This window comes from Serinus canaria, chromosome 9 (genome assembly GCF_022539315.1).
Source record: "Serinus canaria isolate serCan28SL12 chromosome 9, serCan2020, whole genome shotgun sequence".
In the NCBI taxonomy this organism is placed as follows: Eukaryota; Metazoa; Chordata; class Aves; order Passeriformes; family Fringillidae; genus Serinus; species Serinus canaria.
Window position 1 is genome coordinate 840,127 of NC_066323.1, and position 26,568 is coordinate 866,694.

Below are 26,568 nucleotides of genomic sequence, written 5' to 3' on the forward strand. Positions count from 1 at the left end.
TGTCCAGCTGTGCTGCACAGCTGGTAACCCTGCAGGATGTCACTGAGTGCCAGCTGTGCCCTGCTCACACTGGTTACCCTGCAGATGTCACTGAGTGCCAGCTGTGCCCTGAGCACAGCTGGTTAAACCCCTGCAGGATGTCACTGAGTGCCAGCTGTGCCCTGCTCACAGCTGGTTAAACCCTTGCAGGATGTCACTGAGTGCCAGCTGTGCCCTGAGCACAGCTGGTTAAACCCTTGCAGGATGTCACCCAGTGCCAGCTGTGCCCTGCTCACAGCTGGTTAAACCCTTGCAGGATGTCACCCAGTGCCTGCTCACAGCAGTTCACTCTGGCTCCTGGCACACTCTGGGTACCCCCAGCCCCTGCCCGGCTCGGGCTGTGCCCCCGGGCACTCTGGCAGCCCGGGCTTTGTCGCTGCCCAGCTCAGAGGGACCTGCCGGGTCTCAGCAGCTCCTCCCGGAGCTGGGCACCGGCAGTGCCCCCTGGAAGCTCCGCTGCTCCGGGCAGGGCTGGCTGCCAGCAGGTGGCAATCCCTGCCCGCAGAGCCGGGCAGCCGCTGCCCCAGCGTCTGGGGAAAAGCCTGGTTTAAAAAATGAAAAATAGTGAAGCATTTCTAGAATTAATTACATACATAATGTTTACATAGGATAAATATTATAGTGCCTTTGATTTCTGGATGCAAACCCCTCCTCTTGGGATACAGAACCTACAGATAGAAGACAGTGAGGCAGCTCTCCCCTGCCCTCAGCCCCCCAGGAAATGATTTAAAATAACCACGAGGGAGGGGAAGGGGAAGGGGAAAGGGGAAGGGGAAGGGGAAGGGGGAAAGGGGAAAGGGAAAGGGGAAAGGGGAAAGGAAAGGGAAGGGGCAAGGGGAAAGGGAGGGGAAGGGAAGGGGACGGGGAAGGGGAAGGGCAGGGAAGGGTGGGGAAGGGGAAGGGGAAGGGAAGGGGAGGGCAGGGAAGGGGAAAGGGGAGGGAAGGGCAACGGGGAAGGGGGACGGGAACGGGAAAGGGGACGGGCGGGAGGGGCCGGGACGGGAAGGGGAAGGGGACGGGAAGGGCAGGGGAAGGGGCAGGGGAAGGGGAAGGGGCAAGGGGAAAGGGGAAGGGAAGGGGAAAGGGAAAGGGCAAGGGGAGGGGAGGGGAAGGGGACGGGGGGGGGGAAGGGGGAAGGGGACCGGGAAGGGGAAGGGAAGGGGAAGGGGAAGGGGAAGGGGAAGGGAAAGGGGAGGGGAAGGGAAGGGAAAGGGGAAGGGGAGGGAAAGGGGAAAGGAAGGGGAAAGGGAAAGGGAAGGGAAAGGGGAAGGGGAGGGGAAGGGGAAAGGGAAGGGAAGGGTAAGGGGAAGGGGAAGGGAAGGGGGAAGGGGGAAGGGGGAAGGGGGAAGGGGGAAGGGGAAGGGGAAGGGAGCTCCTCCTGCAACAGCCCTGCCCTGGAAAACATTTCTATGGCCCACATTTCTGTTACCCCACCTCTCCACCCCCTTCCCTTGTTTTCAGGGAGCAAAGAACAATGCCTGAACTCACCTGTCTTTCCTCAAAAATCAGCGTGTTCTGCAATGCTCCTCAAATGACAAAAGAGGTCACAAGTGACATTTCCCCAAATTGATGCTATGTTTTGAAGAATAATGGGTTTATAAAATCCTCCTTTAAAAGATAAAAGGCCAATGATCCCCTTTCCAGGCCCTTCCCCACACACAGAAATTTACCACTTTAATTACTCCACTTTTAAGTTAACTGCTGCAAAAATACTGAAATTCTTATTTCAGTAAAAGGCTTTCCTCAGAGTCAGTTTATTCTGGTTCATTTAAATTAATCTGAAATAAGCTATCTTTAAACCTCATCAAGAGCATGTTATCTTTTGTAAGGGCTTAAGAGCTTTACAATCATGCTGCCAGTAAAAGCACAGGCAGAAAAGCCTGAAGGCTGGGGGGAAAAAGATAGTTTTGAAGATTTTTATAGGCATATCATCTCTAAAGATAGTCTTTTGATAAGTTATCTTGAAGTTTGGATTTAAAGCAAAAATGGAGGCAAATCACCCTCCTGGGGGTGTGATAATCTCTGCTGGATCATCTTATCAGCAGATAGCAAGATCTTCTTGCTTTCTAAATGTGTGTCAGACTCTCCATGGATTTTTACCTGAGCACCAGCCTCTGCCACTTCAGCAGGTGCTGTGAACTGCCATAGAGTTTTCTAGGCTACAAAAATCCCCAAAAATACTGAAGTCAAAATATTTCATGTGTTACATGAACAGTTACCATCATCATCAACCAGCAGCAATAGATTAAAAATATACAAAACCCCAAAAGAAGCACAAAAATCACTTAATTCCCCTCTCCAGAGAAACTGGTGCTGCTGGTAACTGATACAAATATATTCAGTGATTATTGTTATTATTGATATGATTGTTATTGATGTTATTATTATTAGATACATTCCCTCATGTAAATTGAGGATTCTAAAACCCCAAGGGCTATTTTTGTATGAGCAGACACATGTGAAGGAAGTAAAGCAAAGTTTAATTTCCAGATAGTTTGGGATTTTTCAGACATTCCCTAAATGACTTTTTTCCCTGGGGAGTTATTTCTGAACAAGCAACATAAAGTTTAAATGCTGTCAAATGCCAAAGGATGTTTTCTTCTAAATGAATGCTAATTAAATTAGTAGCAAAGGTAATTCCATTGCCCTTAAATTCTGGATGCATTAGGCGACATTCAAATGGAGACAGTTAATATTCAGTGTCATGTCTTTCTGTGCTGACACATTAGCACACAATTCCTTATGGTGCAGTTATTAAATGGAGGGTCTGTGATGCACTGGCCACGTCCTTGAGCTCTGTTTGTGCAGCTCCTCGAGGCACTGACTGTGACACTGCAGTGCCAGGTGCCCTCAGCCCACAGGTGACCCGGGACAGGTGTGCAGGTCAGTGCAGGACTTGGTGCCAGGCTCTGAACTCCTAAAATAAGCTCAGGTGAGCTAAAACTGATCCCAGAGGACTCCATTCAAAACAGTGTCCTTCACACAGCTGAAAGGAACCTTTATTCCATCCCTTCTGTGACTCCTTCCAGGAGTTTGGAGCTGTCACAAGGATGCCACCCTTGTCCTTCCAACAACTGCACAGCAGCAGGACCCAGGAAAGGGCACCAGGAGCCTGGAAAGACCAAAGGAGCTGCAGGGACAGGACAAGGGGAATGGCTTCCCTTCCAGAGGCAGGGCTGGATGGGGTGGTGGGAAGGAATTGTTCCCTGCTCTCCATGGGGGAAGAACAAGGGCAGCACAAACCTCAAGGTCCAGACTGAGTCAAATCATGTCACAGCCCCCAGCAACGCTCACAGCAGTGACAGCATTAAAACCCCACTGAAAATAGAGTAGAACAGACTTAACAGGCCTTCTTTGGCCTTTGTCCTGGGCCTGACAGCTGTCCCCTGCCAGCTAGAGAGAGAGGGGGTTTGTGACACCAGCCACTCCCAAAGCAGCCCGTGGCCTCCCGTGGAAACAATTCCCAGGCTCTGGAATTTCGGGCAGCAGTGCTGAGCAGGGCTGCTCCCCTCCCTCCCTCCCTCCCTGTCAGGGCACCTGGGGCTGGGACTGACAGCGTGTCCAGTTCCAGCTTTCTTGATGGACGGGCTATTTTTAGTTGATTTATTTTCAGTTTGCTGTCTGCACTGCACTCACTGCTGCCAGGTCCCTGGGCTGCACTTCCCAGGGCAGTGCTCACCCCTGTCCCACTGCACCTCGCCCCCAGCCACTCCAGAAGCACAAAGCTAGCCAGATATTATATATGTTACATATTGGTGTACATAGGAGTCAGAGATCACAGCTTAGGTCTCTTTGTGCTCTGCCCTAAGCTCTGACACTGGAATGATGACACAGAAAAACCTTCAGAGTGGAGATAATTCAAAGTATTATCCTCTAGCCTCCCCAAAGTAGTCAACATGTTTTAAAATGTCAATGAATTAATTTTCTCCTACCAAAATTAAAAGTTTTGGATGGCTCTCTCCAGGTTGGTCAATAATACTGACAGAAGGAGCTGCTTTTGGAGCTCTGACTTTGACAAACATTACAGGAGAGCCTGGGCCTTAAACCACAACTGTTTCTATTCCCTCTGACAAATTATTGATTTCCTTGCTTTTCTGGCTGTGAGGAAAGCTCTCCCTGCCCACACAGGTATATCCACCAAGCTCCTCCCACCTCATCTCCCCACAGCAATATCCACCCACAGCACAACACTCAGTCCCATCCCTGCAGGGACAGCTCCCAGACACAGGGAAGCCAATGATCCCACCACTTAAACATCCTCACCTTTAAATGCTGCACCTGGAAATGCATTTGAAAATTTAGCATGAGATAATGTTAGGAAATTCCCAGTATTGCACTTATCCCTTGTTGAAAAGGCTTAAGATATATCCCTTTCTCCCTGTATAAACCAATTCAAGTTATATAATGTATGTGGATTTACTTTGCCCCAGTTCCAGCTGGCAATTTATTGCTAAGCCAAGGCTGTACAATTGCAATTTGGCAGAAAACAGGTCAGGGTTATATTACACATCAAAACTCTCAAACTGTTCTGAATGCTTCAAATTAAAAAGGCAAATATAAATAACCCTTGTGTCAGAGTGATCCTATTCCATTCCCTTGCTCATAAATTTATACTGGAGACACTTTTGATTGGTTCTTTTGCTCCTTTTCTACATCTGTAGGTGCAGTTTGCTGTGACAAATCCTGGGACAAAGGGAGGCAGGGAGTGCATGGATACAGGAGAGGGGGACCCCTGCACCTGGCCACTCCTGCCCTCCTGCCAGGGGAAGGGCTCCAGCTCAGGTCCTGCAGGGAAAGGCAGCCTGGGGTGAAGGAGCAGGAAGGCAGAGAGTGATGTGGGAAACATCTTCCAGTGCTGGGCTGAAGGTTTGGCCATCCTGGCTGTGACCCTGGCCACGGCAGGGACACTGGGCTGTGACCCAGGCCATGGCAGGGACACTGAGCTGTGACCCAGGCCATGGTAGGGACACTGGGCTGTCACCCAGACCATGGCAGTGACACTGGGCTGTGACCCAGGCCACGGTAGGGACACTGGGCTGTCACCCAGGCCATGGCAGTGACACTGGGCTGTGACCCAGGCCATGGCAGGGACACTGGGCTGTCACCCAGGCCATGGCAGTGACACTGGGCTGTGACCCAGGCCACGGCAGGGACACTGGGCTGTGACCCAGGCACGTGTGGCTCCCCCAGCTCCGTGACAAGGAGCTCATCTCTGGAGCACAGATCTCCCTGCCTGAGGGACATGGCTGTCTGCCCAGTGCCATGCCAGGCTGCTGACTGCCTGCAGCCCCAGGGCAGCCCCAGCAGCCAGCCATGGAATCCATGGATCTCAGCCCTGCCCTTGCCTGGCACACGGGGTCAGTGCTGCCTGTGAGCCCTGCTCGTGGCTGCTGCTTTGGGCAGATGCACTTTGCCTTGTGCCACCCCACTGCCCAGCCTCTTCCTGTCCTGCCTTAATCCTCTCTCTCAACATTATATTTTTAGCATAATTACAGCTGTTCACTAATTTGCTGCTAACAGATGATTCCAAGTTCATTGAAGGAGATACCAGAACTACAAAGAGCCTCTTTGACTCTCCACTGCCAATTTAACAAATATTAAGGAGTCTCTAGTAAGTCATGTTAGTACTGAAATTAAGCTCTTTTGGGAAAAATATCTTCCTAACAGTATAGGTTTTGAACTAATTACAGATCTTAAATTATGGGACTGTCTTCCACCAAACACAACATCCCAATATAAGCACGTCCCAATCCAAGCTCCTACTGCCTCTGAACTCTGCTTACTCCACCCTTTTACCTCTGTGATGTCACACTGTGTGCCTCAATTTCATAACCAGCAGCTGCTCCAGGAAAACAAACCACAGATCATTTCCTTCCTTATTAAATCTCCTTCCCAACTTGTCTTCTGGGTTTTTAAACAGCCAGCTGCTGAATGATCCCTCTGCACGTGTTGATATCCTGAGCCTCAGACTGCTTCCCTGCCACACCTGCACACTGAGTTTTTAAGGAGAAAAACAGGACTTTTTAAATTATTCCTCACTACATTGCAAAGCTGATAATCTAATCTTGAGATTAATGAAAGCCTGGAATGCTGTCACCCCTGGCTCAGGGCAGTGAGCGTGGTATGGATGGCACCCCAGGGCTGGGCACACGGGGCTTGGGGCAGGAAGGGAGCCAGGGCTGGGAGGGGACAGAGGCAGGGACACGGAGCAGAGTCTGCAGGAGGGCAGGATGGAGGTGAGCACCAGCTGTGGGCACTCACTCGGCCTGCTCTGGCTAACAGAGGAATGCTTTGCTCCAAGGACACAGTGATACACAGGACCCCACCACTCACTGCTGCTTTTTAGGGCCAGGCAGGGATTTTTTAGCCTGAAGTGAGGCAGAGCTCCCCAGGAGGAAGAGGAAGGTGCAGCACCTCTGTCTGCATGGCTGCACAACCCACACCTGAGTCTGCCTGCCCACCCCATGGCCTGGGCAGCATCCCAAGGGAATTCCAGGTTCTGCCACAACTCCTTGGCTTCAGAGAAAAGCATTCAAAGCCCCCCTCTGCCATTAAACTGCCTGGAAGAGTAAGGGTGGCTCAAGCCTGTCTAAACAGTTATCATTTATTAACTTATGTTTTATGGCACCAGCTCTACTGCTGCAAGGAATTAGTCATTTATTTAGTTCTGACATTTCCTCTCCTGTCATTAAATTCAGTCTTCTGTATAATACAGAGAAAAGAAAACAATTCCCCCATAGCTACTCAAACTTTATGTATAACAATGCTCTGAAGGAGATGATGATTGTGTGGGCTGAAATCTCACAGAACTGCAGTGCAACTCAGGATTGTTTCCAGATAACTTTAAAAATCCTATTAAAATTCATCCATATCCATTATTCGTGTCTCTTGACACGTAACAACTCATTGCACCACAAATCAATGAATTTTCATTGCCACAAATGCATTTCCCAGCACATCTTTGCACTCAGGGCTGGTTCCCTTCTCCCTCCCAGGGAGGGATTGCTGCCACACAACAGGAGCTGTGAACAGTCCTGCTGCACAGCAGCCAGAGCCTCACATTCCTGGGCTTTTGTGATTCAGTAAAACACACTCTGCTGCAGAATCCCCCCTTTCCTGCTGGCACAGGGGAGGGTGCTGGGCATTCCCAGCCTGAGGAGCGAGGCAGTTGCTGGACAAGTTAAGCTAAGGACTAAGGACAAGGAGCAGGAATCCATGGGCTCTCCTTAAGGGATGGCTTTATTGCTGTTTCACAGAACTACCTGCTCCAATCCAGGAAATATTCTCTCTTCAGTTTACTTGCCTCCATGGAGGGAAGCCAGGACTGCTGGAGGTGAGAGTTCCTGCTGGGAGCTGGGCCAGGGCAGCTCAGCTGCCTCAGGGATGTGCCCTGGACACTGAAATCACTGACTCCACAGACCCCAGCTCTTGAGGGGCCTCATCAGCCTCAGAGAGCAGTGAAACTGAGCTCCTACTATGAATTACAGAAATAAAACACCCAACATCTTTCTCTGCTGCCATATCCTCAGATCAAACACGCTGCAATTCAATAAAGCAAATGCTGAGGAAATAAATTCTGCTCTCTGAACATGGGTGTAAGGAACTAAGGACAACAACAAAGTTGTTGATCATCTAACAAAACTAAGGCAGGACTGTGTGCACACTTAGCAAAATAATTAGCTCAAGATGCAGGAATGCTAAACACAGTCAGGCTTCACTGCACTGATCCATCAGGGCTCTTCCCTTCAAGCTGGACCTGGCACAATGCAATCCTGTCACAGTGGGAACAATTAATCATGGGAAGTCAGATGATAGAGACTTTCCTATCCCTATCCAACAGTTTACAGATTCAAATATATATGACTAATGAGATATTTTCCATCATAGTTTTCCACCTCCTCAGTATCTGTCATTTCCAGATACAAGTCCTCTTGCTTTTGTTTTATAGAAAAGGAAGAGATCTGCTGTACCTGCTCATTTTCTTGGCATATACCCTCCATGTTCAGAGCAGGGGCTATGGGAGAGGAGCTTTTGAGTTACCCTTTGTTTTCAAATGCAGATCCACTCACGTTTATCCCACTGAACTTTCATTTGAAGTGTCATATTCTGCAGATGCTGCTCTGATTCTTCATTCCAGCTTCCCGACAGCAAAAGGATTTGACAAGGGGCCAAAAGAGGCAGAAATGTCTGAGCGAGTTCCAGCTGCCCCTCGAGAGCTCCTGCTCTGCTTTAGGAAGCTCCTGGTCTCCATGGTTACAGTGGAGTTGGAAAATAATGATCAAATCTTACCTTAAATGCTCCCATCCAGCATGAAAAAATAACCCTGCCCAGGATGCCCCGTGCTGACAGCCCAGTGAGTGTGACCCCACACCCTGCACATCCTGACCCAGGGCTGCTCCTGCCCTGGGCATGAGGTGCTGCTGGGCACTGCCCTGGCTCCTGCTGGGCACTGCCCTGGCTCCCCTTGCCCCTGCTGGGCACTGCTCTGGCCCCTGCTGGGCACTGCCCTGGCTCCTGCTGGGCACTGCCCTGGCCCCTGCTGGGCACTGCCCTGGCTCCTGCTGGGCACTGCCCTGGCCCCTGCTGGGCACTGCCCTGGCCCCTGCTGGGCACTGCTCTGGCCCCTGCTGGGCACTGCCCTGGCCCCTGCTGGGCACTGCCCTGGCTCTCCTTGCCCCCTTGCTGGGCACTGCTCTGGCCCCTGCTGGGCACTGCCCTGGCCCCTGCTGGGCACTGCCCTGGCTCTCCTTGCCCCTTGCTGGGCACTCCCCTGGCCCCTGCTGGGCACTGCCCTGGCTCTCCTTGCCCCTTGCTGGGCACTGCCCTGGCCCTGCTGGGCACTGCCCTGGCTCTCCTTGCCCCTTGCTGGGCACTGCTCTGGCTCCCCTTGCCCCTGCTGGGCACTGCCCTGGCCCCTGCTGGGCACTGCCCTGGCTCTCCTTGCCCCTGCTGGGCACTGCCCTGGCCCCTGCTGGGCACTGCCCTGGCTCCCCTTGGTCTGAGCCCCCAGAGCTGCCCAGCAGGGCAGGCCAGCCTCAGGGGACAGCCCAGGCCAGCCCCAGGGGACAGCCCAGGCCCCTGAGCCCAGTGCCATCAGCTGGGGCAGCAGTGGGAAGGCTCCAGTCCCACCCTGGGTCAGACCCAGCCCTGGAGCCCGAGCTGCTCCTCAGGCTGAGCACACAGAAGGGAAGGACACACCTGGAGAGCAAAGCCACCCTGCAGCTCCTCCAGCACAGATGGCTTTTGTTTCATTTATTAAAGGGCAGAGAACAAAGCCTCTGATTCACATTTAAAAAAACCCCAAAGAACCAAACTCCAAAGCCCAAACCAAATCCCCAAACATCCCAGAGAGCCCAATTCTCCCCACACTGCTGTCCTGGAGCAGTGGGAGCTCTGAAGGAGCCAGGGAAGGACTGACCCTGCTCACCTGGTGTGACTCAAAGCTCATCTCTACTGCCACGTGTCCAGATCCTCTTGGCTCCTCCTGCTCACACCTGGGGTGAGGATGAGCAAGAGATGAGTGTCCCCAGGGTGGAGGGGCACTGACTTCACGTGTGCCACCAAGGAGAATTGACTCATCTCTGGCTCCTAAAGATGCTGACTGCTTTAACAGATATTTTTGTTTTCCTACTATCCCTGCTGATCAACAGGTGTAGTGAGCCTTGACAACATAGTAAATTCACCAGTGAGAAGTGACATATGCCAGGGATGCCACATGGGGAGGAAATGAGGGCAGCCCAGTGACAAATAAAAAAACAAACAAACATACAAAAAAAAAAAAAACCAAAAAAAACACCACCATTTTTTTGCATACAGCATGGAATAGCAAAAAAAAAGAGAAAAGAAAAAAAAAAAAAAAAGAAAAAGGGGAGCAACACATGAGAAATGGAGGAGAAAAATTCCAGAGAAATTCTGACCCCAGAGAACACATGACTTCATTGAGACTTACCAAGCTGACCCCTGAGTATCCCCAAACAGTTTGGTAAATACACTGAGGCTGAAGCTGTCCCCTGGAAACCAAAGGCTCATTTCAGTCTGGAGGAGCTGTGTGTTCCTCAGACACTGACAGGGGGTACCCACAAAGAGCCCAAGGCAGCAGGGTGGCACCACAGCTGTGCCAGTCTGTTCTGCAGACACCTGGGGTCCCTGCCAGCCCTGGCAGCAGAGGAGGGGCAGTGACAGAACCCGGGTGTGCCAGCCCCAGAGCTGGATCCACGCTCAGAGTCTGAATCATTAATTAAACTTTAACGAGTGTCTGTCTGGCAGCCATTTAGCTCTTGTGCCCAGCTCCAGCAGGTGTTTGTGTAGCTCAGAGGGCCAAGTTAAACCCAAGGGGTTTCTGTCAAATCTTCCCCTGCTGCTGCTGCCACCCCCAGTCCATTCCTGCTGCCTCAGCCCTCCAGGCCCAGGTGTGCCCAGGTGTGCCCAGGTGTGCCCAGGTGTGCCCAGGTGTGCCAGGCCCAGAGTTCAGCAGATGGGCTGCAGTTGCTGAAGAGATACATGATCTGGAGAGACTCCCAAAGCTTTGTGTGTAACTCTGGGTAGCTCAGGAGCTGCCTGGATGGAAAAGCCTTTGGCAGGAGGGTCAGATCCATCCATGTCAGATAGGCAGCCCGGGTCTCCCTCGGCCCCTGAGCTTCCCCATCATACTCTGGATTGGTTTTGGGAAGGTCTCCAGCCATTCCTGCTCCTTTTTTCTTCTTTATTTCTGTAAGCTTCAGAAAAGGCTGCTGCCAATGCATTCAGCAAAGCCCTGTCAGCCAGTCTGCCTTGCTGTGAAATATTAGCAAACAAGCAGTGATGGTAACACAGCCAAGTTTAACAAGATCTCCACTTATTATCCTGTCAATTTTGGTGGGAGAATATGGCATTGCTGTCAGATCCATCTGTTCAGTGCACAGCCCGTGCATAGAAATCACCTCGTCTCACACTTGGGCAAAGACTGGGGAGAAATCTGAAGGTAAGAATGGAAGATTAATTAAAGATCTGTTAATAAATATGAGAAGTCAATTAAGATAATTGACCATCTGAGGGCAGCCAGGGTTTGTTCTGGTGTGGGGGGGTGAAAATTCTGTCTCTCTGGTCCCACACAAACAGGATTTGTTGCAGCCTGCACAGATCAAATGTTATCCACAGCTTGGATCACCACAAAGTGATATGGACAGGAAGGCACAGGAGCATGGCTGGGAAAAGCCATGGAAGGAAAGCCTCTGAGAAAGTATCAATTTAAACATGCTTTTTTTAAAAAATCAACAAATTAACCTGATCACTGGTCACAAAAATCACTGCTGAAGTTGAAGTAACTTCCTAGGAAGAAGTGGAAATGGAAAAACAAACAAATGCTAGAGAAACGTCAAGGGAAACAACAACAAAGAAACTTCAAGAAACTTCAAGAAACTAACAAAATAACATTCATTATTGTTTATCCTGGTCCACCTAAGAGGTTGAAGGAAAGTTGCTGGGCAAGAGAGCAGCTGGTGGAATGATTTCCTCAGCAAAAGCAGGAGGCTGCCATTGGATTCTGCTCCAAGGGGTTGTGTTCCTGTCCCTCCTGCAGAGGAAATGCCTCAAGGAAAGTGTCTCGGGAATCCAAACTGGAGACCACATTCCAGTTCTCACCAATCAATCAATATGGTTTGACTAACTCTAGAACCATTTCAATAAAAAAGCAACAGAAATACATTCAGCAACTGCAGCCTCTGGGCTGTTGAGCCTGGGAAGGCTTTGGTGGATCAGCACTGCAGGACTGCCATCACTCCCCACAATTCTTCCACTTGGCAACAAATGAAAATATAGGGGATGTGAATGACCACCAACTCAGAATTTTAGCCTGATTTAGATTATTATATACCTCAAACCAAACACATGGGGTCACTCCTTGTTTAAAGCTTCCCATCAGAGCAGCACAGGGCCTGCTGTGTGAACTCCTCCTGCTGAGCTTTCAGCATCTCCATTAGGTGCAGCAGGAGGTGCTGCCAAAACCATCCCAGAGAGAGGAACCATTTCCTCTGGCTCTGGACTGAATCCCTCTGCAGCACTCCCAGCACAGACCTAGAGCAGAGCAGGGCCTGCTGGCCTGGTGATGGATGGCCCTGAGTTACTGCTAGAGAAGCACCTCCTTGGAGTCACAACAAGGGCTCTTCTGCAAGGAAATCAAAGGGGCAATTCCTGGACATGTGTGCATCAGCCCTTTCCCTCAGTGCTGCTCCCAGTCCAGCAGCACTCCTGCTGCAAGGCTGGCTCAGCTCCATGCCTGGAACACAGACCAGAGGAGCTGCTGAGGATTTATCAATTAAAAACTGCATTGACTGGATTATCTTGGGTTCTCTCATGGAAGCACACGCTGGCTTTGGGAAATGCCAAAAGATGAAATCCTCTGCAGTTTTCTCTCAGTTTGGGTGGGGAAGGATCCCACTGCAACCAGGGCTGCACGGCCCCAGTGCTCCCACAGCTCCACCTCTCAATTAGCTTTCGAGAGCTAACGAGCACCCAGTTAAGAACAGTCCCCTTGCACACACCCTGTGCACCCAGCCAGAGCCCAGAGCAGCTCCTGCAGAGCCCAAATCCATCCAGGGGGCTTAAGCCATAGCAGAAAAGTGGGGTTCAGGCCAATATCACCACTGCTTATCTAAAGTAATTCAAACAGCACCTGCACCCTCACCTCTAGAAGGCCAGGCACATTCTAATTATTTAACATCATAGTCCCAAGACAAAACAAATACAAGAATATTAATTACCATCTTACTCACTCAGCATCAACTCTGTTTGGAAATCAAATATGAAATAGCACAAGAAACCTGACACATGCTTTAAACCAAACTGCCATCTCTGATGCCTTTGGAACAGCTTTAGATGGACCAAGCCTGGACCAGCAGACAAGAAACAGACTCACCCCAGCACACACCTGGAGAAACTCCACACACTGCACCAGTTACACTGGGTTCAAACTGTCTAAAGGACCCAAATTTAACACTCAGTTGGGTTCCCTCATCCTGCTGAACTCTGCACTGCAAGAGGATCCTCTTGGATGCAGCTGAATTTCCATGTTACCAGCTTTGGAAATAAGAAAGTCAAATTAACATGACTTGCAGCACTCTGCAACTCTTCATATTCTGTTCTCTGAGCAGTGTTCATTTGCAGAACTCCACTGAATTTAAAAGTATCACTTTAGACAAACACATCCTTAACTGAAATAAGATTTTGACTATAAATGTTTAAGACGTGAAACACTAAATTAAAAAATCCACTTTAAAGAGCTTGTAAGTTAAATGAGTGCTTGAAAACTCAGCACAAATTAATCATCTGCTTCCAGACATCTGTTACCTTAAAAATGTGCTTCCTTAAGTCTATTACTCCTTGAAATGGGATCGCATAAATACTGTCTGACTGCACTGGGGAACTGCAGCCTGCCCCCAGCTGCACTTTAATCACCATCCAAGGAATGCCTGGAGCAGGGGCTGGAGCAGAGCAGCAGAGCTCCAGGGGAACCAGTGCCACCCCAGGCCTTGGGGAGCTCAGTGCCCAGGGCAGGTGCTGGGACTAAAGGGACGCTGCAAATCCCACCCGGGGCTGCAGCAATGTTTGATTCATCCCAGTTTCTCCAGGAATCTGCTGCTCCTCGTGGAACTGCCCAGAGCAGCGGGGCCAGCGAGCTGGCTCCTCAAGGAAGGAGGTCACAGCCCTCCCTCACAGCCACAGGGCTGACCCACACCCAAAGTTCTGGGCTGTCAGACACCAGCTCCCACCCCTGGTGTCACTTTGTACGTGGCTGCATTCCCTGAGTGCTGGGATTAGATCAGAGAATAGTGGGGTTTGGAAAAGACTGACTGGTTTGAATATAAAGGAACTGTTTCTGTGTCATTGTGAAGTCTAACATGGCAGTTCCCATTTCTTTTAAATGCACCCACCAGGAAGAATGGGAGATTTATCTTTATCTGCAAGTGCCAAGCCAAGCAACCAGAGAGATTCAGGCTGTTCAGAGCCTCGAGCTCCCTTTTCAGCATGCCTTTGCTGTGTTTTCACTGCACACACACACACATGGAACCAGAGCAGTGAATCCACATGGCTCCACCTGCAGAGAGGCTGCAGAGCTCCTCAGGCTGGAGCTGGACCCTCCAAACACTCTGGGACTGCAGCAGTGACAGGGCAAGGCTGTGCTGCAGAGGGTTTTCATGTTAGCCCCCCAACAGTTCCTAAAGCAAGGGCTAACAAAGCACTGCAGCTGCTCTCCCTCCTTCCATCCCTCCCCTCACACAAACACAGCCATGCCCATCGGCCAGGCCAGCACTGGGAGCAGAGACAAGGCCAGGTAACTCAGCTGCACCCAGACTGCAAACTCTCCTAGCTGGTCCAGAGCTACACTAAAGTCACATACAAAAGAAGATATTTCCACTTCCATGGCTTTCTGCACACACAAAATCCCACCTCAGCTAGGCCAGCCAAGCACTGTTCATTGTAATTTCTTTCTGTCTCAACCAACACAGGACTTTAAAAGATAATCTCTGGTAGAAATTCAATTTGTTTTTCCTCCTGCATGTCTAAGCAGATCTGTAATCAGTGTAATCACTGTGCCACTGTCTGATGTGACTGAGGGTCCTGCATGATTTTCCCTGTTGCAAAAAGGAACAGCATTAAAATCTTATCAAAACAAATCCAAATGAGCATCATTCCAATAACAAAACTGACCCAACATGCTCCTGGGTGAAAACCTGGCTGTTCTTTCACGAAATGTTTTATTCTTACGTACCTTAATCTTACTTAAGATGCGAACGGGAAACTCAGGATGAAAGCCCTCCTCCCAAAGTGTCAGAACAGGGGCTCCTGGGCAGGAGTGAGGGATGTGGAATGGCTCCTAACACCTGGAACATTCTGTACAACTGTTTAAAGCAGGGGCTGTTGATATTCCAGTAAACAATCATATAAATGTAACTGGACACTCTTCCTGGCTTTGAATTAGAAAATATATAATTTCTCAAAAGTAATATTCCAAACCCATCTGTTCTCTGCAGATTCTTGAACAGCTTAATTTATGCCTTCTGTCATGAATTAGCAAAGCAATTTAAGCCTGCTAAACCAGGATGTGAGCCACTAGCCTTTACTAGGCTGAAGTGATTGTTTATTTCTGCACCAAAAATGTCTAGATGGATGCTCAACAAGCTCCAGCCTTGTTCAGACAGTTTAATTAATTTTGGGAGAGAACTAAAATTGAATGGCCATCTAGATGTCTGAACTCAGATTGCTGGTCTGTCTCAGCCAGAAGTCTAAAACCCCTGGCTCTGTACAGTGCTGCTTGACCCACACATCAGATGTTCCCAAAGTTTCAAGGCTGAATTTCTGAACTCGGCGTCCCTTCAGTTCATGACCCAGGGCACAAAGCTGGAGAAGGAGGCACTTGCAGTTTTCCCAAAGTGCCCCATTTCCACAGAGTTTTGGAGGTGCTGCACAGAGTATGTCACCCCCAGGCTGGATTTTCTGGGACCCCAAATTGTTGCTGCAGCACCACTTCACAGTGACACAAACATTTCTGACCCACAGTGTCCCACACCAGCTGGGGCTGGCATCACCAGTACTTACCAGTAACACACATCACCTGGGCACAGCAGGATCAGCAGGGTGGTCAGGTACCCCAGGACACTTCACAGCAGGAACATCCCCACAGGAGCAGCTGGATTGGCAGCAGGTACATTTGTTTGTATTGCTTCCACTCCATGAGAGAAAATGAAGCTTGTTCATTTAAACTAAAAACTGAAGAAATATTTTTTTATACATATATACGTAAAGGCTGATGTGTATTTGGCTTCAGCTGCACTACAGAAACCCTGCCCTGCTCCATTAGGCAAATGTCACTGTCACACAAAGAACTGTCCCCATCTGGATTAACTTCTAAAATTAAGAGAAGAGTGTAAGAGATTATGTGATAGACAGTGCTGTAATAATCTGTCCTGACCTCCTGCAAGCACCAGACAATTTTTCTAAATTAATTCCAATTAAAGCAAGTTTTTTCACCTCCCACAACGGAGATCTTCTCATTTGCTTCCTTACAAGGCACTTTTGCTAGGCCTCAGTCACACCTCCCAAAGTGCACCCTGCCTATGAGAAATGCAGGTCCAAAGCTTAAGGGATTAATTCAGTGTCTGGTTCTGGTCCTCCATGGAAAAATGCTTTTTGTTTAGAAAATCCACTGTTCTGTGCCAAGTGGTACCACAGCCACTCTCCTGTGTTAGAGCCTGAGTGGAACAGTCAGACAAACTCAAGTGTGGCTCCTGATCCAGAAGGGAGACCAGAGCTCAGCTGCCACCTCCAGCCACGAACCTCCCTGTGAAATGAAGGATTTTCCCTCTTTGCATCTCCTGCCAAGACAGATGTGTGCAGCCACTAACTGCTGCTGGATTCAGCACCTATCTATTTGGATAGATGTTTTTTCAGAAAACATGTAACCAAGTGCTTAAAAATCTATTTTAATGAGGTTTTCAAGAATAATAATACTCTGCATTACAAAAGAAAGAGGTAAAAGGTACGTCTTTGACATATCAGAAAAACTTACAGCAAAGGCATAGAGTATCTTCCAACCAAAATAAAGCTATGTTGTTCCCTACAGGGAAGCTTTAGGTGTCTGAGATTCCTTCACCCAATTCACTTTCAGCCTTCATAGAAAAAGGTGAACAGTCAAAATAGTCACTCTACCATGTCAGTTTAAATATTCCACTGACTGTCGACAATTTAGCAATAAAATTACAAATATACAGAAAATGGATCTACTGTGCCAAAGCTACTCACACAACCAACAGCAAAAATACAGAACAAAATAAGCAGAAATTAAGCGTTTTCATTCATAAAAGCAGAATTACTCCCACATTCCACTCTGTCCCAAATCAACACAGCAACCAAAAAAGGAAGACAACTGTTGTCACACTTTGTAGAGAGGGCAGAAGACAAATCTACACAGGACTCACAAATCTGGACTAACCCTAATTCTACAAACCATTTGCTGCAGACTCACAGTTCATACATGAAAACACATAAAATTTATAGTAACAATTCAGAACATGTGATGCTAATGAAGGGTTGCTGCCTGTTGGGCAGAACAAGCCCCAGTCCAGCATTCCAGACACCACAGTGCTTTGGAGAATCCTCACAAAAGGCCAAAAGTGATCACCAAAAGTGTTTTTCCGAGCAGACGGACAAGACACAAGGAAACCAGTATTGCCTTCAGTGCAACGTCAGGCTTTGGAGCACGGCACGACAGACACAGAATGCTACAAACGCACACGGGCACAGCACCCCGAGGGATGGAGGGTGGCTCTGCTTCCCTCAGCCCTGGCAGGAAGGGGCGCGCTAAGCCACCCCTGACTCCCGGGCATTACACGGCGCTCAGAAACACCCCGCGGGCTCCGAGCAGCTCCTCGCCACGGTCCCTGCCCAGCACAGTCCGGGGCCGTGCCTAGAGCCGGAGCAGGAAATAGATCTCGGGCTGCTCCTGGGCGCTGGGCGGCAGCGGCAGCTCCCCGCAGCCGTGCTGCAGCGCGGAGCAGGCTCCCTCGGGCACGCCGCGCCGCTCGCCGGGGCAGCCGTGCAGGTAGCGGCCGATGCAGGAGCCGGTGGAGTGCCGGTTGGCGGCGAGCGAAGGCCCCGGGGCCTTGCTCCGCAGCACCACCCCGGGCACGGCGCTGCCGCCGCACGGCCGCGGCTTGCCCGCCGCCTCCTGCCGCTCCCGGGCGCGGCTAGCGATGTTCCGCACCCGACTCTGGCTGCGGGACGACAGCTTCCTCACCAGGGCCCGCGGGCAATCCTCGTCCGGCTGCCTGGGGCACAGCGGCTCCCGGCCGTCCTCCTGCTCCGGGGACAGCAGCCTCCGCAGCTGCTCCGTCAGCGCGTCCGTCGAGTGCGGCCGCACGCCCTGCATGGCGGCCACCTTCCTGTCCCTCAGGCCCGAGGAGATGAAGCTCCTGCTGATGTACTGATACTTACTCTCAAAGTTGCACGAAATGTCCTCCGAGGTCAGGTCTCCCAGACTCTTGGACTTGCAGGGGCTGCTTTGCTGGATGGCCGGGTGTGTGGGGAACGGCAGAGCGCCGGGGCGCAGGGGGCAGGCTGAGCTGGCCTGGGGGGCACACACCGCGGCCTTGTGCTTCTCCGAGGGCTGCTGCCACCAAAGCCCGGCGCTCTCACACGCGGGGAGAGCCAGCTGGCTCCCTGCAGCCCCGCAGGCAGCGGCACAGAGCGCAGCGGCGGAGCTGCTCCCAGAGGTCCTGTCACCGCCGTGCCCGGCGTCCTGCTTCTGCCGCAGGCTCACGGGAGAGGCCAGCTGGCTCATGTCCTCCCGTCTGTACTCACGGGCGGTCACCAGGAGCTCCTGGCAGTCCCCATCCACCTCCAGCAGGCTGCTGCTGTCCGAGTGCTCCCCAGGGACAGGGCGCCCCAGCGCCTCCTCAAAGATGAGGCTGTTGGACCCAAAGGAGCTGGCAGGCTCGGGGGCTTCCCAGCTTGGTCCAGACTTTGTAGCACAGTTCCTTTTGGGATTTGCGTTTAGCAGAGAGAGGGATGAAGGACAAGAAGAGCTGGGCAAGTTACTTTCTAGACTGTTTAATCTTTTCTTGCAAACTAATGCCCTGTAGCTCTTACATTCAGAAGCTGGAGATGCCTCATGGAGAACTGTGTATGTGTGATACTCTGCATCCTCCAGGCTGGAGAACAAAGAGGATTTGTTGGATTTTGTGGGAGTGAAGTTGTGCCTACAGGGGCTGCTCGGGACTGCATTCCCTGCCCTGGGGGTCTGGCTGCTGCTGCCGTGGGGGCTGGAGACAGGGGGAAGGGGAGTTTGGACATCTGTGCCATCGAGCTGCCCGATGAGAGTGGACACAGCACTGTCCAGTTCGCTCTCAGTCGAGAGAGAGACTTCATCAATGAGGTGAGAAATGTCACTGTCCTGCAGGGCCACCGTGGAGTGACAGTCAGGTGAGCACACAGCAGAAGAAGGGGAAAGAGGTGCTGCAGTGCTTTTCTTTGTGTCACATTTGTGATTCTCTACCTCTGCGTTCTGAGAAACAGAAGTCCCCATGAGACTGATCTTCCCTTCCTTAGATCCTTTTGTGTCATCTTCCTTTTTACCGTCTGCACCATTTTTGTGGTGTAATTTTTCTGTGGGAAGTTCAGAGTCAGAGTCTTGCGTTAGGGGGACAGTTCCATCAGAAAGATTATTCTCCTGGTAATCCACAAGGTGATTTGCTTGAGCTACACCATTTGCAAAAACCAAATGTTCAGGTTGCTCCTGTGGAGGTGGTACTAAACAGTCAGCTGTAGAATCCCTCTGGTCATTCTCCTTCTTGAACTGAGATGCTAAATTTGAAGCATTTGACTTTTGCTCTGAACGTGGAAAACCCAATTCTTTCAAGCTTGTTTCCTTCTCATTTGTATTGTCATCACTGTTGGCTAAATTAAATGAGAAACATATTAGTGGCATACAAGACTCTGCTCTATCAACAGCAATTTTGTCCTTAGACAGACAAATGGAGAACGCAAAACTAGGTACAGTTGTGAAAAAACTTAATCATGGGGTTGTGCAGGTTTAGTACAAATTATCTGAGTGACATGAATAAATGGAAAAGTACAACTGCAGGCACTTCATTGAGATTTCCCTGGAATGTCAATTACATCAGGCAGGTGATGTAATATTTGTTGTAAGTAATGTTAATGAGGTACCACATCATAGTTTGCACGTGGCATTACCTTCAGCTGTGTTCCTAGTCACATTTGTACTATAAAGAAGCGTGGCAATAAAGACAGAACAAAACAGCTCTGTTAAAACACACAACACTTGAAAACAAGATGCATGCTTCAAGCTGAGTCAAAAGCATCGAGTAGATGGACTCCAGACTGGTTTATACATGTGGTTACTGCAAAGTGCTACAGTACAAGGATTTTGTTTGGATCTTCTACCAGCAGGCAGCATTCACAGGGGCAAGGGTTTGAATTCCTGGAAAAACACATATTGGATGTTTTCTCCACAAATCCTCTTGTCTTTCTATGCCAGATTTGAGCTCTGTGACTCACTCCTTTGGAGATTTAATGAAGCAGGGACTATAGAAGTAAACTTGGTGTAACAGATACTGGTTTTAATGATTGCTAGAAATCAGGTACTCTTGGAAGAAGCGAGGGGAGCCCTGACCATTCACCAAAAGTAATTTTGGAAGCCTCTTACCAGACGTGTTGTCCTCTCCCTTGGCCTCCTGGGCAGTGTCCTCTGCTGGGCAGGGCAGCTCTACCATGAGGAACCTGTCCACGGGCATGGAGGCAGGGCGCGCCTGCGAGGCGCGGTTCGGCCGCCGGAGCACCCCGTCCTTGTCCTTCAGGTCTGTTGGCTCGGAGGTGCTGTCCTTCATCTCAGCAGCCTCCAGGAGGCCCATCTTGCTCTTCTTCCTGCCCTTGGCCGGGGCGCTGGCCGTGCGCCGCAGGATGCGCTCGCCGATGGAGCGCTTGCGCACGTGGTGCCCGCTGGCCTCGGCCGTGCCCGCCTTGGGCGCCTTGGAGAACAGCCCTCGGAGCCCCATCAGCTGCTTGCTCTGCAGGGACAGAACAGCACAGCCTGGCCTGAGCTCACGCTCGCTCTCAGGGCGCAGAGCTGCTCTCACAGTGCTTATGAGTGATGAGGACAAAGTTCAAAACGCAGCAAAGCAAAAATTCACACCAAGCCACTCACAGCTACTCTGAGCAAGGAGCTCCCAGCACAGGTCTCCATGGATTCATGCATGCCTGCCTTTCTCCTCATTAGGAGGGCAGCCTGCCACAGTTACCAGAGAGCTTTGCTCAGTCTCCTAATGGGACCTGACAAGGCTCTAGGAAGTGCTCGGCAGTGACAGGCTGCACATTAACGTGGAGGTTTCTATGCATGGGTTTCATCAAAGCAATATCCAGATGTTTCAGAGCCTGCATGGAGAATGGTTCCGGTTTGGCAGTTGCAGATCATGCGACTGGCAACCACTGGCAAGTCTGTGCCCAGCAAGTGCAAAGTGCATGCTCAATGAGCTCTACCTTTGTGGCTCCTAGAAAGTGCATTATTGTGTAACTGGGATTGAGGATTAAAGGGCTCCACTGAAAGGCAAAAAGAAATGCAAATCCATTTGGCTAATGTTTTCAAGACTGCCAGAAAAGCAAGTAAGGTAACAGTACATCAGCTGTAAACAGAACCACTCTACAGCAAACCATTTAAAGCCATTTCTTAGTTTAATGTGTGTCCCCCAGGAACTGAGCAGATCTCCTCCTCAGCCCAAGAGAAACAGCAGTGCAGCCCATCATTGATTCAGAGCAGCATCAGGGGAACAGACCCAGGGACAGCAGTGGAATCCCAGAGGGTGTCCCCTCCTGCTCCCCTCTGGAGATACACTGCTGGTTTTCTTGAGCATATTTGTTCTTACAAGGGCAGCAGCCAAACAGGCCCCTGCAAACCATCCCCAGGGGATGGGATCTCCCACATATGCCCAGATGTGCACATTCTGATCCATGAGATCCCATCCTGTGATCCAAGGGGATCAGGGAGGAGAAAGGAAGTGGAGCTGGGAGGGGATCTGGACAAAAGCAAACCTCAGCCCTGGGCCCTTCTCCCTGCTGTTCTCTCTCTGTTCCCCTGAGCTCTCTGTGGGTGCTGCACAACTTTGGGTTCATGTTTGTTGTTCTCTGCATCCTTTCAGAAGGCACAAAGACTGAGGGCTGAGTGTCCTCTGCAGTCTCAAACCTCACAAAGGTCAGGGTTTTGTGTTTATCTTTGTTTTTTAAATCACTGCTAAGGTGCTATTTTACTTTAGCATTCTGCTGAACGTGGCCTTAATTTCTTTGTGCTGCTTATCTCCAGATGGAAACAGCTAAGGAAGGTAGCTGAAAACCCAGAAAAAGCACTGTGCTTTCACTTTCACTTTAAAATCATTCTACAATTAGTACACTTGCAGAAAAGCAAAATCTATGCACTAAAACCTAAAAATTAATTAGGTTCATTTAAATTAATAAAATTAGCCAACTTGCAGAAAAGCAAAATCTATGCACTAAAACCTAAAAATAAATTAGGTTCATTTAAATTAATAAAATTAGCTGCTAAAAATAGCTTGTCAAATATTATGTTCTGGTGCAGCTACAGTTCTGAAGATCTACTTGCAAAATAAGATCAGTTTGGCACACTGAAGAAATGTACCTCCTGTACCTAGACAGGATAATTGTTAGGTGCTAACAGTAAGAACATCTGCAAGTATGTGCACAGCAAGAGTGGAGTCATGGTATGGTGAAGTCTCCTTGCTGATCTCCTGCAAGGAAACCCCACACACACTCTGAGCCTCCTGGGCACTCCAGCACAAATCCTGGGAGGTTCTGGGCTACATTTAAATCAGTTTTTATCAGAAGGAAGATGTAAATTTCCAGCTGTGCCTACCTTTCCATAGGTCTCATTAATGATTATATGAACAAATATGGAAGCTTCTGTCAGTCCTTCTAAATACACGTGGCGATAGCCTGGGGAAACAGAAATAGGAATATTTCCACCCAAACCTCCACCAAGAACCAGCAGTTTCCATTTTATGCCCAGCTAGTAATGACTGTCTATAAAAGTGATGTATACACAGGAAGCCACCTGGTGCCTTTAGTAAACTTCTCTGGTGTCCTTACAGGTTTTCTGAGCCCCAGTACAAATTACATTCAAGTTAAAGAAAACTCACCAGCAGTCATTTCTAAAAGCACAGACAACCAAAATCCTTTGAGGAATGGTGCATAAAGCACCCTAAGAGAACAGAAGATTTGTCCAAGCTTCACATGGAGTCACAGAGATAAAGATTTATAAAATCTATCACCTCGTGCTGGTAACACCCTCCTTGGGTTTGAGGGTGGATTTGCACGCCCAGGAGAAGAGGGGCACTCACCAGGCACGAGGCTGCTGAAGGCCACAGTTCTCTGCCCCACGAAGTCTCTCCCGATGGGATCGTGGTCCCAGACGAGGAACCGCACCAGGGCGATCTCGGGCATGTGGATGGTGAAGGTGAGGGTCTCCTCCCACACAGGATTGAACCCTGCAGGGCAGAAGGACACACTGGGAAACAAGGCCAGAGCGAGCGCTTGCCTCAGTTCCAGGAGGCACAGGACACAAGGACACAGCAGCAGCAGCAATGACAACTCCATCATGTCAGTCCTTAGACGGGACAGATCTGCCTCTAGGATTGTTCTAAAAACAAAATGGGTCTGCCTGGGAGCTGGCAGGGATACCCAGGCAAGCCCTGAGATAGATACAGACATAGATATAGATACAGATAGATTTGAACTTCTGCATAAAGGAGATTTGAAAACAATTTGGTTAAAAGACAACATGGGGAACAACTCCTGCCCTTCATCTTTAACTTGTTTGTCTCCACACCAGAAATTCTGTCTGGGAAGCAGAAATAATTTGTTAAAATACAATCATTTGATTTCATCAGGTAAGATGCTTTGAGATTTAGAAAGCAGTAACAGACACTAATTCATTTACACCTATTTAATATTTTAGTCTAATAGGAAGAAATCACTTAGATTATCTTACCGTTGTCATCCACCACCCTGGTCTGATCTTTACAGCAGTCAACAGGTAACCCAATAATCTCCACCTCAACAAAGGGATCTATTATCTGTTTTTCAAAAACACAAGATTTTAAAAGCAAGCCAGCCATACAAATGAAGGTGAATTTTTAAAAAATTAATGGAGAGAGTTGATTTAAATTCATATGAGAATTCAAACCCTTTGATTGACATGAATTTTCAAGCAGCACTATCATGGGAATTGCTTCCATGAAGTCCATGTTGATGTATGGTTTGCATCAAGAGCTATGGACAGCTGTGACTAATTTTCATAAAAGTCACCCTTTAAAATACAAACCAAATCACTTCTTAAACACCACAAGTAGGATACAGGAAGTGTAGCATGTAGTGACCAAAAGCTTGACAATATCTGAAATTTACTGTATTTGAATAAGGAGAAGGTTTGAGTCACACACTGCCTGTCACTGCAGGAGCTCCCCTGGAAGCATCTGCTGGCACCAGAGCATCTCACCTCTCCTCTGTCCCCCAGCATTGAGTCAGGAGGCTTGGGAAGCTGCTGCCCACTGATGATCTTCAGAATCAGCTGCTTCTTAGGACTGGCAGGAAGTGGATCAGCAGAGTAGGGGTTGAATGTGCCTGAAAGATGGCAAGAATGAGATTTTAAGGAAAAACATACACATAATAAATATCACTCCCCCAAGACACACACAGACAGACTAATTCAGTCAGAAATGAGAAACTATGAGAATGGAGCAGCTGCTCAGTAATTTAAAAATTCTCTTCCTTTTTCTTACAACCTTTTCTGAGGAGAGAACCCCTTGGTTTTGTGATTCCAAGGCAGAGCTAGACCAAGCCCTGGATACTTGCTCCTGGGCCACTGCAGAGCTTGTTCTACTTTGCTGCAGCTGGTCATCCTAGGACCCCTTTTTCTTCTTTTAAACTCATGTTAGTAAGGCAAAGACCTCAAAATACACACACACACATACACAAACACACACACACACAGATAGATAGATAGATAGACAGATAGACAGACAGACAGATAGATAGATAGATAGACAGACAGACAGATAGATAGATAGATAGAGATACAATCACAGTAAGAGATTGCACACAGGTACAAGTCTAAGAGCTATGAGTGCATGGAAATATGAAAGATCCTAGATTTGTTTGCACTTTCCTTTCTTGTGCCTTCACTGTGATGGACACTTTGTGAAAGGCCAGGCAGCTACAGTGCTAACTACACTGAACCTTACCTTTGCACATCTGCTGAGGTTTGAGGACATAACCACAGTTGCCATTTACCCTGAATTTTGCTTCATTTAACTGCATCACACGTCCCTCAGACTGGTAGTTTAGTGCCACTGAAAGAGAGAAGTGGGGTGCCATTAATGAAGATAATATTACTTGGCACATACACACCAAAAGGGAGGGAAGCCTTTCATGCAGCTCCTACCTAACTGGCAGCCCACATTCCAGTAAGGAACAGGGTTGAAGTTGCTGGAGTCGATCCGGTAGGCTGAGGGATAGACCCTGGTCAGCTGCCTCTGGTTGTAAAGCATGAACTGCTCAGCCTTCTGCTGCACTGCCTGGTGGGCTCTGGTCTCACTGAACGACAGCACGTTCCCTGTGGAGCCTGTGTGCCATGGTACAACCAACAGACAGGTGACAAACAGTCCCAGGGCACGGGGCCTGAGCCCAGACCTCATTACCCGGGTATTCATCAAGGGCAACGTGAGATTTAGTCCAGTGTTCCAGGATGGATTGTCCTGTCTTACACAAATCATGCACCCTGGGTAACTGCAGGGCACCAGCTCCCCCTTCCAGGAGGGTCTGTTGTTCTCCCCTCAAGTCTGCAGACTTGAAAGGAAAGCCAAGTGAGAGCTCCAGCTAAAGTGCCCAAGCTGCAGTGCTGCTGCTGGGACCTTTCCTCCTGCAGACCCCCAGACGTGACAGCTCCGGGGAACCTGCAGCAAAATCCTCTGCTGGCAGCAGGGCCAGAGGAGTCACTGCCAGGGAGGGAGTGCCCAGCTGGGCTCTGGCACAGGGGGCACTTACAGCAGCACTCAGCCCCTCCTCTCAGGGGTGACAGGGGATGTGCCAGCCCTGTGCCACCCTAACAGCAGCACTCAGCCCCTCCTCTCACGGGTGACAGGGGATGTGCCAGCCCTGTGCCACCCTAACAGCAGCACTCAGCCCCTCCTCTCACGGGTGACAGGGGATGTGCCAGCCCTGTGCCACCCTAACAGCAGCACTCAGCCCCTCCTCTCACGGGTGACAGGGGATGTGCCAGCCCTGTGCCACCCTAACAGCAGCATTCAAGTCCCCTCCTCTCACAGGTGACAGGGGACATGCCAGCCCTGTGCCACTCTAACAGCAGCACTCAGCCCCTCCTCTCACAGGTGACAGGGGATGTGCCAGCCCTGTGCCACCCTAACAGCAGCACTCAGCCCCTCCTCTCACAGGTGACAGGGGATTGCCAGCCCTGTGCCACCTAACAGCAGCATCAGCCCCTCTCCAGGTGACGTGGCCAGCCCTGTGCCGCCCTAACAGCAGCACTCAGCCCCTCCTCTCACAGGTGACAGGGGACGTGCCAGCTCTGTGCCAGCCCTGTGCCAGCCCGTACCATCATCCACGATGTCCTGGGCTGCCACGGAGTTGGTGTACACCACCAGGTCAGACAGGGCCCGGCACAGCTTCACTGTCTTCCTGCGGCGGGCAAGCCTGCTGGGTGAAAGCAAACAGAAACGGGCACTTGCAGGATTGAAGGTGTATTTCAATCCCCCTTTCTGTTTTTTCAACAAAAGGAAATGAAGAATTGTGAGCAGGGAACCCTGTGAGGCAAACTTCCTTGGAGAGGGTTCTGGGATGACTGCCCCCCTCTACCTCCACAGCCCATCCACACAAACAACATTTTTCATTTAAAACATAATGAAATAGCTGCACCATGGCTTTTCTAGACAAAACCAAGGAGCACTTCAGTGAGAG

At 49.8% G+C, this 26,568-nt stretch overlaps 1 protein-coding gene across 1 annotated transcript in view; it reads right to left on the reverse strand.

The window, feature by feature from the left end:
• Positions 1–16,529: 16,529 nt before the first annotated feature.
• PLCH1 (phospholipase C eta 1) overlaps positions 16,530–26,568 on the reverse strand; it is a 36,564-nt gene continuing 26,525 nt past the window's right edge. Inside the window, exons 14-22 of the mRNA XM_050978184.1 lie at positions 26,207–26,304; positions 25,037–25,216; positions 24,837–24,944; positions 24,092–24,216; positions 23,585–23,669; positions 22,935–23,081; positions 22,451–22,530; positions 20,237–20,597; positions 16,530–19,467 (exon numbers count right to left, since the gene is read on the reverse strand). Coding sequence (XP_050834141.1) covers positions 17,480–19,467; positions 20,237–20,597; positions 22,451–22,530; positions 22,935–23,081; positions 23,585–23,669; positions 24,092–24,216; positions 24,837–24,944; positions 25,037–25,216; positions 26,207–26,304 — 3,172 coding nt within the window. The 3' untranslated portion in view covers positions 16,530–17,479. The remainder of the gene's footprint in view (positions 19,468–20,236; positions 20,598–22,450; positions 22,531–22,934; positions 23,082–23,584; positions 23,670–24,091; positions 24,217–24,836; positions 24,945–25,036; positions 25,217–26,206; positions 26,305–26,568) is intronic.